At 40.7% G+C, this 19,766-nt stretch overlaps 1 protein-coding gene across 1 annotated transcript in view; it reads right to left on the reverse strand.

Annotated features, from left to right (window-relative positions):
- PELI1 (pellino E3 ubiquitin protein ligase 1) overlaps nucleotides 1-17,402 on the reverse strand; it is a 29,712-nt gene extending 12,310 nt beyond the window's left edge. The window contains exon 1 of the mRNA XM_014308966.2: nucleotides 17,110-17,402. Within this exon, the coding sequence (XP_014164441.1) occupies nucleotides 17,110-17,164 (55 nt within the window). The 5' untranslated portion in view covers nucleotides 17,165-17,402. The remainder of the gene's footprint in view (nucleotides 1-17,109) is intronic.
- Nucleotides 17,403-19,766: the final 2,364 nt, after the last annotated feature.

Genomic DNA, 19,766 nt, shown 5'->3' on the forward strand with positions numbered 1-19,766 from the left:
GCAGTCTCCATCCTTGGAGATCAGCTGCATGTGGCTCTGAACAGCCTGATCAAAGGCAGTCCAGTCCCATTTTGATTCCAGGGACTGAATCAGACAACCTTCCAACCTAAATTATTCCAGGAATACAATTAATTTTAGGAAGTCCACACAATTCTATCAAGCAGCCAGAATATGCACTTGAAGTGCACTTTTGACCCGCTAGACATAAATTATGAGTAACTCCATTACCAACAAAACAAGATTTTGTCCTTATCCCTCAAGATTTACATGTTAGTGTCTACAGCTTTATTTGGATTTAAAACCCCCTACTGCAAACAAACAATTCACATTGAATAGTGTGACAATACCTGAGAATACACAAGTAGGACCCAAGTTTGCCAATATTCACTTACACATTTAAGCTCTTTATCACTCCAGTTTCCACTAGGCAAGTCTCCTGTGACTGCAAGATCAGAAACCAAAATCCTCTGAATACACATGCAGTATTCTCAGCACTGCATATTCTCTTCTACGATTATATCTCACCACTTCAAAGGAAAAAAAATCTTGATTTCCAGATTTAAACAATCAGAATACTAAAGTTAAGTCACTGAGAGGCACAAACAAGCTGTACAGAATACTAGTCTCTCAAGACAAAGCTATCTGCAAGCATGGAAGGAGGAGGCAATAAGTAATCAGAGAGAAGGAAAAAAAAAAGAAACAAGCAAAAGCACCACCAATTAAAAAAGCACCAAACCCCAAAAAAACCCACACACACACAAAAAAAATCTACCCAAACCCAAAACCCCACCGTAACTCCCAGCAGACTGACTGCTTGTTTGAGTATGTGTTCCCACCAAGCCCAGCTTGCCAGGTTTCACAAACAATATCAATAATGTTATTGATCTGCACTGGTACAAGCAACAAGGAATCAGGTCCTTGCATCACAATGTTTCTGAAAGCTGGGACAAAGGTTGAGAAATCACTTTCTTCTACATGATGGGTGAAGTAACGTTCACCACTGGAAATTTATTCTTCTTTAGCTGTTTTGCCTATAAATAGTTTGCAAGCTTGTATTAACATAGTTTTTACTGAAGTGATCACTGGGTAAAGAGAACATGTGTTTATCTACCAATTTTAACACTTCTCCCAGCTTTTAATTAAAAACAAGCTCACGTTTCCTTCCCACACACACCTGCAATTTTACCATCATCAGGTTTTAGACTCCACTTTTGAGATTAGCCACATTCTGTGTACAAGCTTGCATCCTTCGCTACAGATGCACAGGAAAGTTATAGTGATGCATCTGTTAGTACAATTTGAATGCCTATCACTCTAGATCAATAGCCATACACTAACTTTGTTAGGAAAGAAATTTAATTTTCTTATTTCTAGAAAAGGGAGTTTCTCAGCATCAAAATCCCCAAGAATAAGCCTTGGGAGCATGGAGTATCAGTCCAGCCTTTCGCTTTAGTATGGCTTATTATTTCCTTAGTCTATACTGCACACCTTTTCCTTTGTAACTGAGAATAAGCTTAGTCATCCACCATGGACACACAAGTGTCTTATGATATGAAAGCAAGACAAAAACAAGATATCAAAAACAAGACAATGAGGCCAAGTTCTGAAAAGAGCAAGCAGCTGATCCTGCACAGGACATCAAGCACAAACCAGTGCAACAGCTATCTACTACTATGCCTTGAGAACATCTGTAAAATCTCAATAGAGGAGTTTTTTGTTGTCACAAACAGAATGAAAGCATCTTTTTACCATGGACACCTGCCATTAGTGGGCTGGTCATCCTGGAAATAAGTCATGTGAGTCAGAGCATATACACAAAAAAACCCATTGTCTGTGGACACTCTGAAAGGGCCATTAACTTGATAGACAAGAGAAAATCTACTGTTTTGCTCTAAGTCCACAGCTAATTTTGTCCAGTCTAAGAAACAGCAGTTTTGGTTGAATTGGTGTCTAGCATTCTGCTTCAAGTTCTGTTCCAGCCTCAGAAGCAGGTCTGACAAGCTCTCAGCAATTTCAAGAAAGACAGGAACAGTGCCTTGAGGACAAGCAACCTTGCTCAATGAACAAGGGAAGCGCTTTAGAATAGGACTTCTATTATAGGCACCTATATGAAAATCTGTACTTTATGATAGTACTCAAAAATAGCATTCCTCTTCAGAAGACTGAAAAAACCCATCTAAGCATAGGGGTCTGATTTCAGTCATACCTCTGTTAACTTCAGTTCCCTTATTCTGAACTACCATTGATGACATGAGAATGTGGTTGGGTCTATTAAAACTGGAAGATTTATGTAAGCAATAATGATCCACTCCAACAGAATGACAAAAATCAATTCTGAAAATATTCCCTTGGAAAAAGAAATAGTCCCGAATTTTTTTCAGTTACGAAAAGTAACAGCTGATCCTCCTCTGAGGAAACCACGATAACCTCCTACGGGTTATAAATGATGTAATTCAGACTGCGTGTGGGAAGCCAAAAACATTTGTCTTTTAGCACAAGGTGTCTATTTTAAAGCTGTCACTGCAACATTATCTGTATCCTTAATTAGCTGAGAAAGTTCTCCACCAGTTAACCTGCTCCACCTACATGCAGCCTGAACCCCTTGCCCCTTTCGGATGCAGCGGTGACAACGCGCGGAGCCTCGCACAGGGCTCAGACCCTCCAGGGCGAGGGCCAAACACCACAGCTTGTCCTTGCCCTGTCACTGAACTACCTGCCAGAGTTACTCACACAAGCTGCTTCACAAGATTCATTTGCAGCTTTCTCCCTGAAGTTCTGGCTGCACTTGCACTTTGCCTGTTAGTACAAACTATGCTGAAAAAAAATAGTTTTGATTTTATTTCAATTTCACTCAGATTATCAAATGAAGTTTATTTGTAATCTGTAACCCATATGAAAAAGCCATAAAATAATACTACATAGAGGCATGCTGGGAGAACATCAGGTGCTCATTAGCCACAGCATACCTATTTGTATCTTCAGAGAGTGCTTTGCAAAAATACAAACTGTAAAGAAAAAAACTTCATACAATACTAGTACAGAAGCATAGTTCTACTGCAGAGAAGTCTACAGTTGGAAACCTTTAACATTATCCTTCTCCACTGCTTCAGACTAATTACATAGTATTACCTTAAGGAAAAAAAAAAGGCGGTCCCAACTTTCACTTAGAGTCAGCCACAAGAGTAAAACTTCCTAAAAGTTTAGACCAAAGTAGAGGCATCTTATTCTTACATAAAGCAATAGAGCTTTTCAAGTCCAGGAAAATCTATTGTGTGATGCACCTGTACTGGAATATATGGCTGAGGAGACTGGGCTTGCAAAAAACCACAATGACTTCTTGTTCTACATGCCTGAACATCACAGTTTTGCTTTTTATGAGCCTCTGACTTCCTGATAAGGCAGCTCATGTACCAAAGTATCTTCTAAATAGCTGTTTGTATTAAACTAAAGCCTTTTCACACAGCATCTATATCATCTTACAAAAGTAGGAGTTACTGTTACATTTAAAGCCTTTTTCTTGGTTTAGACAACAGAAATATTCAACAGCTCCATGAGAAATTGCCCTTGGTACAATTTTGTTAGGTAATGGCAGTTTTAAGGCACCTTGCTCTACACCCTAAAAATGAGAAGTGACTGACACTTCTTATGATCAAACAGCACTTACTATGCTGTGCACTTTGAATGTCTCTGCCTCTTTGAAGTGGAAGAGGAGCCTGCAGACACACTGCCTGCTCTCGGATTTCCTTTCCACTGCATCACTGAAAACCACTGCAACTGAGGAGACTTTTAGAAGACAGACTGAAACAATACCACATTAGAAGGGAAAGGTGACAGCACGCAGAGCACTTACCAGGATATTTGTGTCCTTGCAGTATTCCTACACAGTGGAGAAGAAAAAACCCAACCCTCCGATCTTGTTTAAAATCAGCTGAAATCCACCAACTCCTTTAAAGCCCCAGCAACTGCCAGACTGAGTGACTGCTCTGTGTGCTTTTACTTCAGCCGTGGGAAGCACCTCCTGCCTCAAGAGGGGCTGGCTCTGCCTTGCGTAAGCCGGGTAAACACCACGGCACCACACGGCATTGGCTGGAGGCAGAACCAGCATCCTGCTCCTGCTCCATCAATTCATCCATCCCTGGCCCCAAAAAGGAAAAAAGGAAGCAGAGGGTGTGTTGAGAACAATACTGCAGCCCAATTGCCTGGCAGCTCTGCGGATGAGGTTCTCAGAGAAACACTGATTTATTTCCTTCTCTTACATAACTGTACCCATGCATGCTATACCTTTTCTTTTTTTTTTAACCATAATTTATTAGCCCAGCTAGCTTTTCTCACCTCCCACACAAAGAGTAATTTCTTAATACACTGAGAATTATACCAGCAGAAACTGTTCAGGCATTGCTATCTCTGTTTTCACTAATACTGTAGGACTGGACACATGACACATCTGCAGATGCCACCTGTGCGTACTGGATTGTCACAGCCAATGATTCTAAAACAGCTCAATCCTGTAGGATGCACATTTATAAAGGCAAATCTGCATGTGCCAGACCAGGTTATGAGCTCATTTCTCATTCCACCAACACCAAAATCACTGCATTGAGCCAGTGGGTGGGATAATTTAAATGTCTGAGCCATAAAGTGGTGATCAAGTTACCACAGCTTCCAAGTTACCTCGTGGAATTGATCATGCAAATGCTGTGAGGCTGCTGCAATCACGATATGACACAGCAGCTTAACCTTTACATCAAGTTTTACATCACAGCTGTAGTGGGTGAAGAAGGGGTAGATGGTTACCCTGGCTCAAGCAATGTAGATAGAGCCTGACATTTCACATCTCCATGTCGTACATGTGACTTTTGCTGCTTCTGTTTCTATTGCTCCCTCCTTGGCTTGTGACCTCAATCTTTTAAACACAATTTTATGGACTGAGCTGTCAATGTTTCAAAGTTGGTTTATCTGCTCTGTTATTTTTTTAACAGAACTGTTCCCCAGTTCACCTTACAGTATAGCCACTGGGTAACACTCAAACCTAAGAATTGTCAAAACAGCTTTTCTGTTCATAATGCCATAACACAACATAAGTTGCAGCTCCACAGAAGTTGGCTTTACTGCTGAGAACAAGGTGAATGCATCTGTGTTTTTTCTCTTCTCAACCTGTACTCCACAGCAAACTTTCCCCTAAGTAATACAATACAGCTGTCCTGTTACAAGATCTTGTCACCTACCAAAAAATTTAGCTGCAGAATACCCTGTCATAGGTTATTCTGGATAATAAAACTATACATAGGCTCAAAGATACTTTTTTCCTCCTACCATAGATTACTAAGTACAAAGATACCACCTTGCTCCACAGAAGTGCTTGAGCCACAGCTGCTGAACACTGGAAAGTGCCTGGAGAAACACCGATCTACAGGTGTTCCCTTGTTTCCATCCTTCTGGTTGACAAAAAAACCACAGGACTGAACACTGCTCTGAAACGGTATGGTCGTTATCACAGCTATCAGATTACTAAACTGGCAAGGGGCTAAGGGAAAAACCACAACCACATACAAATCTTCAACTATTTCAAAATAATTGTTGCTTATCTGTTTGTGTGTTTATTCTGTAATCCCACTATACCAATGCAAATGAGGGGATAGGGACCTTCTGCATCCATCTCAACAGAAGCACTAGATACTCATCAAGCCTGATCTTGAGATTAAGGTTCTAAGGGAATCCACCTCCCTGCCCAAAATCAACAGCCTCATGCCACTGGTACACAAACCCAGCTTTTCCACTGGTAATGTGTAGATCCTTAATACTGGGGTGGAGGAGTCACACCACCCCACCTCCCCCATCACTTTCAAGTATTTTCTGTTTTGTCCCAGCCTATACAACGTTGGCAGCTTGAATGCTGTTTTAATCAGGGCTAAGGGTTGCTTTTGTGATTTTGTTTTAAAAGAAAAAAAAAAAAAAAGAAAACCATATCAGGACTGCATTAGTATCACTTAACACACAGATATGGCACCAAGAGCACAAAAGGTGATCTGTATTCAGGTATTTAACTACAGTGATTAGTTACATTTGTATGACCACTTCTAAGCTGCATTACTTTTCTCACACAAGTTGTAAAACTGGAGTTGTACTGTTTCAAAACATCCTGAAAAGCAGAACTTGAAGACTAATTTGCTTCTAGAACTCCTTTATTCCCAGACATTCTTTATTTTTCAGATGCCGAGCTGTTCAGCATTCAGATTAATAAACTTGTAGATTACTTTATGCTGCAGCCACCTAAGAAGCAGCTGCAGGTGGATTTGCTTTCTACTACACCCCAACCAGCCTCCTGCAGATAACAATCCTTACTTGCCTTCGTATTAGTGACCTTCTGGAGCAATCAAGCAACACCACACAATGTCCTTTTTATAGCTAGTCATGCCCCATCTTAATCCAGGTTTTTTGAGGGTTTATTTTGCCCCTAGGCACACTTCTATGTGGCTGCCTCTGAATCTCACCCAACAGAGTTTGAAGCACTTTGTCTCCCTGCCTGTGTTTACTCACAGCCATGCTCTACTCAGCTGTTCTTGTGTCAGCACTGCCCCTCACTTTTATGATGAGGAGGGTTTAATGATTTTCACAGAATCACAAGAACTACACCATGCCTTGAGGACTGGAATGAAATCCTCCAGCAGGCAGTCACTAGGCGAACTAGCTGATTTCTCCTGGAGTACAGATACCATGCCAGATAAAACAATGCAATCTGTAGCCCAAGATATCACTGCTAATTTTATGAAGTGATGCTGAACTGCAGGGGAGGTTCGAACCTCTTTGAAGTTTAAAGAAATAAAGAGCTCTATCGTCATGTTCTTCTATCTGACTCACAAACAGATGCTGTACAGTTTGATACAATTACGTGATTTCACATGACATTCTCCATGAGCTCTGAAGAGGAATGCATTTCTAGCTGCTCCAGCTAAAAAGACAGCCTTACAGACAGGAGCAATGGGCAACACTATGGCCTGTAGTGTCCAGACAGGCAAGAAGCCTGAATGGCAAACTCTTCATGCTGGAGGTACCCTTATCAGTATATTACTGCCTTTCAAGACTGACATTCTAAACAACCTGTTGATAATTTTATTCAATGAAACAGGCAAGGAGTGGACTAAAAACCCCACACAGCATAAGAGCTTGAAATTACTGCACATAGGCTATATTAAAGCAGAGACTGAAAGAAAGAAAGAAACACTGAGAAAAGCGAGCAAAACAGCTGGTAGAAGACCAGGACAGGTAATCATCCCACGGGGGAGGTATATTTGTACACTCAATGCTGAGTGTTGAATATACACTATACACAACCTGAACTCAGTTTCCCATGAAGTCAGGGGCTGAACTCTGATCAAAGCTAATGATATCCAAATAAGAAAGATATTTCACATATTCTAAGGTATCAGCACTGTTAGGGGGTTCCCAGATGCCTAATCTCAGGTGGATGAGGGAAGAAGAAAGAAGGGAAGATTACTGACTTACCAGGCTCATTAATCTTTTATTGTGTTATGTCACATGTAATCTCTGTGCAAGGAGTTCCCATGTCAAGCTGCTAATAAAAAGTCATACTACAGTGTTTTAAACAGATTATAGAGGGGGGGACCAGCCTGAAGCCAAGAACATGCTATTTAGAGTATACAATAGAAATGCTAATCAAATAATCTGCAGGAAGAGGAGAAGGGAAGGAAATGACCTAATCCCCTGCACTACTGTGTGGTGGCTTATGGCAAGAAGTAAGAAAGTTCTTAAAAGGGCCAAGAAAACAAAGGTCCATTGTTATAGCTACAGCTTCCAGATAAGAACCCTTTTCTGCATCTCAAGTTTCTGTGACATGAAGGGTAGATGGTACTTTATGAACTCTTCTACACTGACCACTTCTGGAAGGGGTAGGAGAGATTAATTAGAATTGCAGGACAGCTGAGTAAAAGATCTAAATAGAATCTTGAATTCTTAAGGCACAACAAAGTCTCCTTCAAACAGATTTGCTAACTCTAAAATGTTGCTCATCCAGCCATGGTGATCCTTAAGCAGCTGTGGAGCAATTTGTGACCAAAGTAGCCTAGTTATAGAGTGGCAACAAGTCATCACACTGCACAGAGGCATTTCCCATCACAGGAGTCACTTTGCCATCACACAAACCTAATGAGCATTTCTTATGAAGTCCTGTTCCACACTTACATCTCTGTGAGCCTGTTCCTCAGCTGCACCAGGGAAGTCCTCCACAAGAGAAATGGGTCCCAATGAGCAATTCAACACAGCAACTGTTGCCCAAGTAAGACATTTGCGGATTAAGCTGCTCTTTAAACAATACTGTGGTTTAATCAACCCCAGCCAGTCACCAAGTACCATGCAGCTTGCTCACACCTCCCCTGGCTGGTGTTAAAGGCAGGAGAGTCAGGGAAAAAAAAGGTAAAACACTCAGATTGCAATAACAATTAAGTATTTGAAATAAACTAAAAGCATAGTAAGGAAAAGGGAGACAATATGAAAGGAGAAAAAGGAAACCCAAGAAAGTGATGCACAGTTGCTCGCCACCCCACTGACTGATGCCCAGATGATCCATGAGCAGCAGCCAACCCCTCCCAGCCAACTCTCCCAGTTCATAATACTGGGCATGATGTCCACTATGGGAAACCCTTTGGCCAGTTTGGGTCACCTGTCTTGGCCATGCCCCCTCCCAGCTTCTTCTGCAGCTCCTGGTTGGCAGAACATGGAACTCTGTAAAGTCTTGATTCAGAGCAAGCACTGCTCAGCAAAACATCAGTGCATTAAAACTATTCTCATCCTAAACACAAAACACAGCACTGTAGCAGCTGCTATGAAAATTAACTCTATCCCAGCTGAAACCAGGACAGATGGTTCTTCACCTGGCTTCAAGTACCACCTGAAGCATCAGATGTGCTGAATTCCTAAAAATTCAAGACTGAAAGAATGATAGGCAAAGCCTAATTCTGAAGAAAGCGCATTTGTTTCCAGAAAGGTCAAACTGATGCAAGTCATCTGCCAAGTCAGAACCATACAGATGTAGCTGCACTAGGCTTCTTTCCAAGACAGTAAACTTTAATTTCCGAGGTGCCTGGAAAAAGCTATTGTAAAAGATTTCTTTTTAAGTTCTCTAGGATCATTTCTGGTTCAATTAATCTTGACTATGCACAAGCACTCCCTTAAAGAATTTTTTAGATGTTGTTCAGCAAACTTTCAGCATCAGAACACAGATTCACTGAGCTTCAGGTATTATGGTCTCCCCTAAATACAAAAAGGGAGGCCCAATTTGAATTCATTTCCAAGACATGATTTTTGTACTTGCAAAGCCTTTAAGGTTATAGCAGAACTAGCTGAACCTGCATTACCTGAAATTTCTCATTCCCACAAAGCCAGATCACTTGACCATGGACTTGTACAGAGAATTCTAAGACAGTTGCTGGAAGTAGTAACACTTTCAGTTCTGAAAAACATCTTTATCTCAGTGATCAAAAACACTTCATATTAGATTATTCATTCAGATTAGCAAAAAAAGATAGCCAGTTATAGCTGAATTTCTATAACTGAATACTTTTCCTATCTCCCCACACTCCCATTCTAGAGAAAAATTATGTTTTTTAAAAACTATTCAGTACAGTTTCTAATCAACTTCCACATCACACAAATGGATCTCTTACAAGAGGGCAAATATATTTACCCTCAAAGAGATCATGAAGCAAAATGTCAAATCTATCCAACAGCCCTCTGCTTTAGCCTAAATTCCTAACCACACTTACTAAACTCTTGACACTCACCATTTTGACTGTAGTCCCTCTGCAATTCTGGTAAAAAAAAGAGCTGGATAACTTCAAAACAGCTCCCCTCACTTCTGCACAACAGTGTCCCAAGTCCGTAGCTCATACCTGAATATTTTGCAAATCACTGCTATTAAACAGCCATCTTACTATATTCTTCCCCCTCACTTCAAACTTCAGACAGTCTTTACACAAGGTACAAAACTTGGTCCTTTCTAAACATATCACCTCCAGCATTTGCATATGAAAGCGTATGACCTCTATTCCTCTGAGAGCTGTGGGAGGGCTGCCTCCTCCCTGCAGGCCAAGGGTCAGGTTTGCACAGTGGCCTGCTGGAGCTGTCAGAGCTCTGTACCAACACACGGGGTTCAGCACCTCTGCTTCCTGTACTTTGGACTGTCAAGGACATCTGTTTAGGAATACTTTAAATACTGTTTTATGAGCTCAGGTACAGAACAAATGTTACTTTAGGCAGTAACCCAAGAGAACAAGAATTGATTACTTGTCACATGCAATAGGTTTCTAATAGAGGAATAATGAAATATGTCTCAATACATTAAAAGCTGCCCCTTAAAAACTAAGGTGAACCAACTTTTATGCTAATACAACTTGCATTATACATAAACACAAAACTAACTTTTTGCACACTTTAGTTCTCATGTGCATCACCTCCTACAGCCAGGAATTCAAACAGCACAGTTCCAATACATTCTGGTGTTGGACCCCCTGCCTGTTCACAGTTCGTTACTGCGCAGTGAAAAAAAATCCCATGCCAGTTGATCAGGTCTTTCTTTCCTTTCTAATCTCATAGGCAATGCATGATTTAGCATATACAGGCTTAAGAGGTTAAGAGGTTTATTGCTTACAAAAATAAACAGGCAGTTGCACTTTACCTCTATGCAGGCACTGACACCTAACAAAAAAAAAAAAAGGTCATTCTCAAATAGTAGCACTTCAGTGCTAGAGATGCCATCCTTAAATTCTACTCCTTGGTTGAGACAGAAATACAGTTACTTCTTTAGAGGTACAAGGGAGAAATGGTAGCTACTCTTGGCTCCTGTCACTTGCAATGTTTGGTATTATTGCACCAAATATATTCCCAGCAAAAAAAGCCCAGGAAAGAATACCTCAACCACGGAGATGGAGATGTACTATTTCTATAGGGACCCAAGGGACTTTGGTCTGACCATATGCTCAGGTTTTAATTAACAGCTAAGGAAATCATTATGTTTCACATCTGACTTACAGTTGCAGGTTTTCGAGGTTATCACTAGTTTCAATTTTTCAATGTTACTTTTACATAAGGGAAGGCATTTAGCTCAATATGGGAACTTGAAGTTAGTACAGCCTTCAGTTACAACTGGAAAAAGAAATTTTCCCAAGAGTATGGGCCATAAAAGATCAGCAAAGGCATTTTGGTACTAAGAGAGTGTTCTGTTTGTTTTCAAAAGAGCCAGGCATTTCAAATCTGTATTGCTTCTTGTCTATTCAGCACATGTCAGACAAAATTTAGCAGATGAAGACAAAAGTAATTTTAGATTGGTTGAGTACAGGGATAGTGACAGGCACTATGGCAGAACATTTTTCCAGCAACTGCCAAAACGATGCACCCACTGTGAGGCAGTGTTAGAAAGTTCAGCTGCAGTTTCACAGACTGCCCTGGCATCTTCAATGTCACAATGCTATGCCACATTGCAAACTCTAGTGCAATTACATCAGTAAGGCAGCACTTTGACTCTGTAATTCTACCAGCAAAGAAAGTGTTCCTGAAGACAAAAAATGTTCTTCCTTGATCCAAAAGAATTCCACAGCAGAATTCTGTGTGAATATAAACGTTCAAAATTTGGCCTAGAAACTAAGACTCTTAAAATGGAGGTTTGACAACACAAGTTCAGCATATTTCTCATTAACTAATGACGGATTATTTATTTGACACAAAATGTTCGAGCAAAACAGCTGAACAATTTATTCTGAAAAAAAAACAAAAACCAAAAAAAACCCAAAAACACTAAACAAAAACCCATGCTTAAAGCTCTATGTTGGTCAGGACTCTGGCTTTCTCTACTTACCAGCTCATATTTCAAAGCTACCTGGAGAAGCCTCCAAAGCACAAAAAAAAAAAAGGTTGAACAGTTAAAGATGGAGCTAGATTTGAACTAACACAAGCATGAAATAAAATCTACATTTCTTTCTCTTTCAGGCATTTTTCTAACATGCAGAAGTATCTTCACACTTGCAAGCTCACTTCTAGTAATGACCTCTGCTCTGCACTTTGTACCTGTACACCTTGAGAGGCAGGCTTTGTGCAAAGAATTATTTGTTTTCTCTCAAAGAAGAATTTTTCCATTCAGGAAGTAAGAAACATTGTTGGGCAAATACACTGAAAAGTGCATACAGCCACAAAACCCAGCAGTTTTGACAGCACCACAACCAAGTGATTTTTGAAGAGTACCAGACGATTCAGAACACAGCAGTACTTTAAAGAGTTGGAAATAAATTTCACATGATTTACAGCACCACTTATTTATTAACCACATTGACTGGTTAATATAGTACAGATTTCTTCCTTTCTGAACCTTGGGAAAGAGATTAAGAGAAGCCTCCACTTTAACCCATACACTGCCTGTGTGGGACTCTTCCACGGAAACCTTAGGCCCTGTTTTTCTAGCACAGCAAAATTAACAGTAACAGTCTAGTCTGGAGGAGCCATTTCACTTGCCCCTTTTCAGTCAGACATTCAGCGCAGACCGATTCATTCCAAGCAATCTGGCTCTTCACAAGCGATCTTTGCAAGCTTTTCGGGGTAGATTGGCTTGTCTGGACTGATACTGTTTGTGAACATTGTTACAAAGTGCTAATAGCAACTCACAGCTCAGCGGCAGTGCCTTGCGCACACCTACTCATAGAGGTTTGTAGAAACTTTGCTGTTTGTCATCTGTTACTGTTGTGCTTTAGTGATGCCTCCTGCCATCCCTCTGTTGATCAGAAGGCTCAGAGGTAATGAACTACCATGGGCAACCTTAAAACAAGTTCAGAAGACACTACCCAGATTCGTCAGAGATGTCTGATACATTCAATCTCCCGGACCAACACCAATTGGTCCGAAAGATTCAAAATAAAACAAAACAACTAAAAAACCCCTCAACCATTTAAGGAATATCATCTATGTAATTAACTATTCAACAGAAATACTAAAAAAACCTGAAGAACTTCAAACTATAAATATTCAAATATGGTAAAGTCATTGGAGCCAATTCAACCCTAGACATCCAGCATGACTTTATGAAGTGTCAGGTGAGTTTTGATGAAAACTACAAGTTTGTCAGGCTGGTCATCAGAGCTGTCTTTAGCACTCACCCTGTGTTGCCTCAATGCAACTTAGTGGCAGAACAAATTTTCAAGCATGCTCAGTCTCACTCCACCAACATCAACCCCAGCTGAAGAACAGATATTCTCTAACCATAAAGGAAAGAAAACACTTTCTCTGGCTTAGCAGCCACTGTTGTACATCAACTTTTTAAAACACTGGAGTCATTCTGCACTTTTAGCATTTCACTTATGGAAGTGTGTGGATTAAATGTCCCCAAAATAAACCTTGAACCATACAAATAACTAGAGCACTGTCAGAAGCCTGCTCTCCTCAATTTTATAATAGTTTTCCTTGTATTTGCACACAATCCTTGTGTGCAAACATGACTGCTAGGAGAAAAAGATGCAATGTCAGCCACTCTGACATGTTATCAACACTACACAATGTTACAAAGCCAACATGAGGAGTATATCAGCTCCAATAATTTGATTCATTTCTGAGGTGAAGTATTTTTTAGTAATCACTTCCAAGCTGAGGCTTTTTTTCCTTGTTAGAAGGGAGGCAATTTAAATTGCAGAAAAAATTTTAAAAACCCAAAATCAATAAAAACAGGTAAACACAAAAAACCTATTTTCTACAAAAGTCTTCACTTTAAAACCAATTTGTGGACTAAGCTTAAAATCTAACAGTTATAGTAGCTCTCTTGTATCAGAAATAAGATACACTTTTTTCATTTACTCAAAAGAGTGATGTAAATATTATGGGCAAAACGCAGACACGTAACTGTTGACACAAAGTTTCAGCCCTGAAACTTGCCCAACAAGAACTGTGAGTTAGAGCTTGGTGCCCATGGAGCAAAGCACCACTTTTGGGAACAGCTGCACATTCCCAGTTTTGTGACAGAGATCTCAATTTTATTGCTTCTGCTATTAAAACTTACAACTAAGCATCCTCACATTTGCTGTACTAGGATTTGCCAAAGCCCAGCTGCAGGACTAACTCTATGTTTTACTTGTTCTAGGTCCTTCTTTTTAAAAAGAGGACCGAGCCTAACATGAAGGGGTGCGAGTTTAGGAATTACTGGGTTTCTTTTCACAGCTGGTCCTGTCTCTTCCAGTCATCCTCCCTCACTCAGCAATATGAAAATCCTCACACGTTACTTACTAATTATTTTATTAATACATTTAAATAAATGTCTTTGTTTCCCAAAGACATAGCATGGTGCTTATTCCTTAACTTTTAATATACAAGTCTACCCAAACCACAACAATTGTGTAAGAAAAAGAAAGGCTTCAATTCACCCCCAAAACAATACCACTGTGATTGTGTACACTGAAGTAGCACAATTTATCTTTACTGGCAAAAAAAAAGGTCCAGAATACAAAAGTTAAGCAGAGATAACAGAAGGCCTAACAAAAAGGGCCATTGAAATATTTTAGTCAAAACTCCCAGAGAAGTGGCAGCCAACTGAAATTAAAGATCATAAGAAAAGCTTTCTTGTTAATTGAAAGCAATATGAAATCTCTGTTCAACCACAAATGCACAGAGTAATCTAAACCAGTTCCAGCATACAGAAGACCAAATCCTTTGACAGAACTTCAGCCTTTCAGGTAACTACCTGCAAACTCAACATGCTGCAAAGATGGTTTTTACTGTCACAAATGAAGATTCTCCAATTAAATTTTAAAAAGTAAAAATACTTGCAGCCTGTAAGTTTAGCCCAGATTGGAATTCTGCAATAAGATACTCTTCCTTAAGTGTCTTTTTAAAGTGTGCCAAAGCCATTAGTTAAAAGGATAATCTAAATAAAGCCATTGTTAAAAAAATAAAACTACATCATACCATGGCTGGAACAGCTAAGGTACTGGTCAGCAAGGAAGGATTATTGCTTGTCATAGCAACAGACTTAGCTCTCTCTCTCTCTTTTTATTACTATATTAAATCTTCCCAATGTTTCACAAAAATAAAACAGAGATTTGTACCTCATCTGATTAGCAGATGATCAATTGTACTGACTGACTTTGTTTCTAAGTATACTGTTGTCAAAAAACCCAAAAAAAACGCTAGAAAAGGCATGCTAAGTAAGGAAAATAAATTAAGAAATTGAAGCCCATATTCTGTTTTTCACCATCTACCAGGTCGCTTCACCAAACCTGATACTTGAGCTCAATTATGCAGCTAAGTAAGGACTCAGCAGCACTGAAGGCAACTGAATTCAGCAGCATAAGCAAGATCACTATCATAAGCAAGATCACTAGGCAAGACTGTACTAGAGCAAATCTTGGCTGGACATGTAATTTAATTCACCACTCTGATTCTGGATAAGCCCCAGACCTTCAAAATAATTCCACTGCCGTCAGAGACAATGTTCACTGTCAGGTACAGTATTTAAGTTGTGTACTGCTTCTCTGAAGAGATGAAGCACATAAATGCCAGGTACCCTCCAGCTTCTGAAGCCACCAGCTTCAACACTGCTTCACAGCTCTTCCTAGAGTTTTTCCAAGTGTTTTTGGCGTATGTACAAGTACTTGAATACAGCAAGTCCTCTCTGACCACCATATTTCACTAGATAGAAACTTCTTCCTAATGCATTTTCCAATTAGACTCTCAAGTTTTTAAAACAAAGCTGTAGCACCTACATTACTTTTAAAGGTCTAGACCATACTGCACTACCTCTTGAGCTTACCCTTGAAACATACTGACAGAGTTAAGGAATTTTGGACTAAGAACTCACTCACGATAGAAACTTGACAGAAAATCAAGAGGCACAGTGACATACAGGGCTGATCAGAAACTAAAATAAATATGCAGCATGAACTCAAGTCAGCAAACTCATGCTGAATAATGAAGTGGTATTTCCCATACCTAAAATGTTTCAGGCTGTTAACCACCACTACTGACTGCCCATAAATAGTTTCAGGACTTTGGCAGTTGAAACAGAAATAGCAGCCATTGAAGTACTGATAGCTTTGATCATGAAAAACATTATTATGATTAGCATCTCATGCCTATTTGCTCCAATTCCCTGAGATGTAAAATAAAACTATAAACATTTTCAAAGTTATGTGCCAAAAGTCCTCTCACTATTAATCACAGCCTTTGTACTCTCAATTTCACTAGCATTAACTCCACTTGCAAACCGGTCTAAGCAAGGTAAAGTTGATGTTCTCACAATACATTACTACTTTGGTTCAAGCAATACTGAGAGAAGGCAGCAGCTGCTGTCCTCAAACCAGAGGGCCAAGGAAAGAGAACAAGCCACAGATACATTCACAGGCAAAGCTACAGAAAGCAATGCAAGAATTTTAAGCCTACCACATCAGAAGGATATACAGTCTAATAACAAAACTTAAGACACAGCTCCCTGAACCTCTAAGGAAACTCCCACAATTAATTTGTTTCTCTTGAGTTAGTGAGAAAACTCAGCTCATGGAAAAACTCTGGTCAGCAGGTCTGGAGTAAAGACAGGCCAAGGACTGCGTAGCTCAGAACCGGGGAGGGGGAGCTGTGTGTGCACAGTCCAGAGAGATGAGATGGAGAAGGCATCACTCTCGTCAGGCACTAAATATTGTATCAGAGCCTCTGGAACTAACCTTAGGTAGAAATCCAACATTAGGGCATGAGAAAGTAAATTTGGCACAGTTTAGAAGGCATGTCACTAATAACCTGCATTTTATAAAAGCTATGGTTGCTGTAGAGAGATATTATCCAATGAACTAATTAAAGCATTCTCTTCCACTTCTTTTAAAAAAATATAGTGATTAGAGAACAAATACCTTTACAGATAGTTACAGCAAGACAATAGAAGTAGTTTGTATTGTTCTACATTTGTACTTTTAGCAGCTTATCTCAATCAAAATCTCCCAGAGGTAAATAAAAGCTCTATTTGAAAGGAACTCTAGAAGTAGTTACCAAATTCTCTGGAAGAAAAATTTGAAAAGAGGTTCATGAGCAATTAAAAAAGTTGGTTCTCGTAGAACAACTGTGCAGATGCAAACTCACCGTGTCCAAGCCCCTCGAGATTGTACCCGCACTTCCACTTGGATTTACGATACATAATCAAAAGCCCGATGCGCAGAGGGAAAGGGACCTGCTGCTGATGGTGCTGTCAGAATGAGCTGAGCTCAGCTAGCTGCTAGTGCAGACGGGACAACGATTTTCAACACTGCGAGAGAAAGCCAGAGTGAGACCATATGGTTAAGCCCCATCCACAACAGCAATTGAGAACTGTCAGCTGGCAGAGGCACAGGTAGGAGATCCACCTGTCACTCACAGCCACTGTAAAGAATGGTTTCCTAGAGGTTGGCTCAGTGTCTCCCAGAATAAACATGTCTTTGAACACAGCGCACCCCCTTCTCTCCAGTCAGTACTCCTAGTGCAAAGCAACTCAAGTGCTCAGTTCTTCAACATTGTTGAGGGAATTCAGTTGCCAGTTGGTGTGCTCAGAATTTACTGAAATTTAAGAATATGCTCTGGAATTATACTGGATAAGTCACAGTTTTACAGTTGCAGGTAAGCATTAGACAAGTGCTGTCAGCAGACACCCTGGCTGTGTGTTATTCAAAACCATGCAAAATAAAGGGACGAAAGGGCTGGCTTTAACTTCAGACTACTTAGAGTAAGGGGAGTTGGACCAGATAAACTCCAGAGTTCCCTTCCAAATTCTTCTCTTCATTGACAAACCTGGCCACTAGCACAGAGGCATGAGCTTTGCATGCAAAGCCAGAAGCCCTGCATCACAGAGGCCGAGGACATCCCCCCCATGGGGCTGGAGGCCGAGCCGAAGAACATCCCAGTGGGGCTGCCAATGCCGAGGCCGGGCGGGGTGCTGGGGATCTCCATGCCGTGCTTGCACTTCTCAGCATCCAGCAGGAGGTCGAAGCAGCTGGTGCCGGCCGGGGCCAGCTGGCCCAGCATGATGTTCTCGGACACACCCTTCATGGGGTCGCTCTCCCCGTGGGCAGCTGCCTCCATCAGGACATCGACCGTCTCCTCGAAGGAGCACTTCATGAGCGGCCCGGTGTCCTGGCGGTTGACGCCATGCCGGGTGATGGCCATCAGGTGTCCCCTCGAGGTCATGGTGTTGCACAGCAGCGCCAGGTGCCGGTAGCTGATGTAGGAGCCGTCGAAGTGGTAGAGCTCCCGCTCCAGCGCCTTCCGCACCGCCTGTTATTTATCACCTATTTCCATGACTGCAGGAAGGCCTGACCTTAGTTGCTAACATATAGCAGGAAAACATCCTGCAGGTAAACAGTTTTAAGGTGGCACAAAGCACTGCTGCCTGCAAAAGCAGCAGGCCTGCCTGTGGCCTGGCAGCTACATGGCACGAGGTCCTGCTCAACCACGATTTCCACAGACCCACCCTTCAGACTGTTTCTCAACTCAATTTACTCAGTGATGAGTGCACCTGAACAGATGACAGGAACCAAGAGTTGGGACCACCTTCCACATGACTGTGTTCACTTCCAGAAAAATAGTAAAATTGTGTATTTTTAAATGCATGGACTAATTAACAGTGAGATAACAGGAAATAATTTATTTCTGAGCAGTACTTAAAAGCTATGTTGAATCTTGAAAAACAAAGAAAGTTTACTCCCATTTTTAACTAGAGCTAACTTTGTTTTCTGTATATTCATTCTTCTATTCAACTTTTGTTCTTTTAAGTAGCAGAAGCTATATTCATCAGTAAAAGACTGCTTAGTACAGCAATAATCTTAATAGCATGCATATGGAGTTAAAACTAAGCTTATATGAAGGATGTTGTAAAATTAAGCTTGAAAACAAGCACAGTAACAGCAACAAATGAAAAAAATTAAAATTCTGTCTCAGCTACAAAAACACACTTGGAACAATCTATAGTTCTGTCTTCATCAAGGCTTAATCATTTCCTGCACACTTCTTCATATGGCAGTATTTTGTCTGCTCACATTAATGCAAGGTACTGCCATAATCAGTTGCTACAAAAAACCTGGGATACACCAACGTTAATACAGGTTATGGTCCAGCTGGAAAACTCTTCCACCAACAATTCTTCTGAACTTGTCACTTGGTTGTGTGATGGGAAAGCATCTTCTGACAGTGCCTGGCAAAGATAACCTGCAGAAACTGAACAGCCCCCAACAGAGACTCCAGTACACTGTTGGGAGTGGAACAAGACAGGTGTAGGTCACAAAAGTCTCTGAAGATTGTGAGATAATATCTGAAGATTGTCAAAGCTTAAGTAACATTCCCAAAGACTAATCCGCATCTCTGAGATGAAGTAAAGTCCGAAATATAAACTATGGCTGCGAACTAGACACCTGACTTAAACCCATGCTTAGTACTTCCGCGTAAGAGTGAGGTCTAAGAAAAACCACCAGCTGCCATGGTTAAGCTTACCATACAAACTAACTTGGAATTCCCACATACTTTAACTACAAGGATTATTCTTAACAGGGAATGTAGAACGCATTGTGATTTTAAGTCTCTATCAAGAGAGGCTCCCCACTCAGATGTAGATCTCTGAAGCACTGATCAACTCTACCCTCTGCTAGAGTTGTTAAAGTTGCAAAGCATAAACCAGACCAGACTGCCACTTAATAAAAGCAGCCTCAGCAGGAGGAGTGAAAGGGAAAACCCAGGCTTCACTGAATGCCATGCTGCTCCACATCAACACAATG

This window comes from Geospiza fortis, unplaced genomic scaffold, assembly GCF_000277835.1.
Source record: "Geospiza fortis unplaced genomic scaffold, GeoFor_1.0 scaffold134, whole genome shotgun sequence".
NCBI lineage: Eukaryota > Metazoa > Chordata > Aves > Passeriformes > Thraupidae > Geospiza > Geospiza fortis.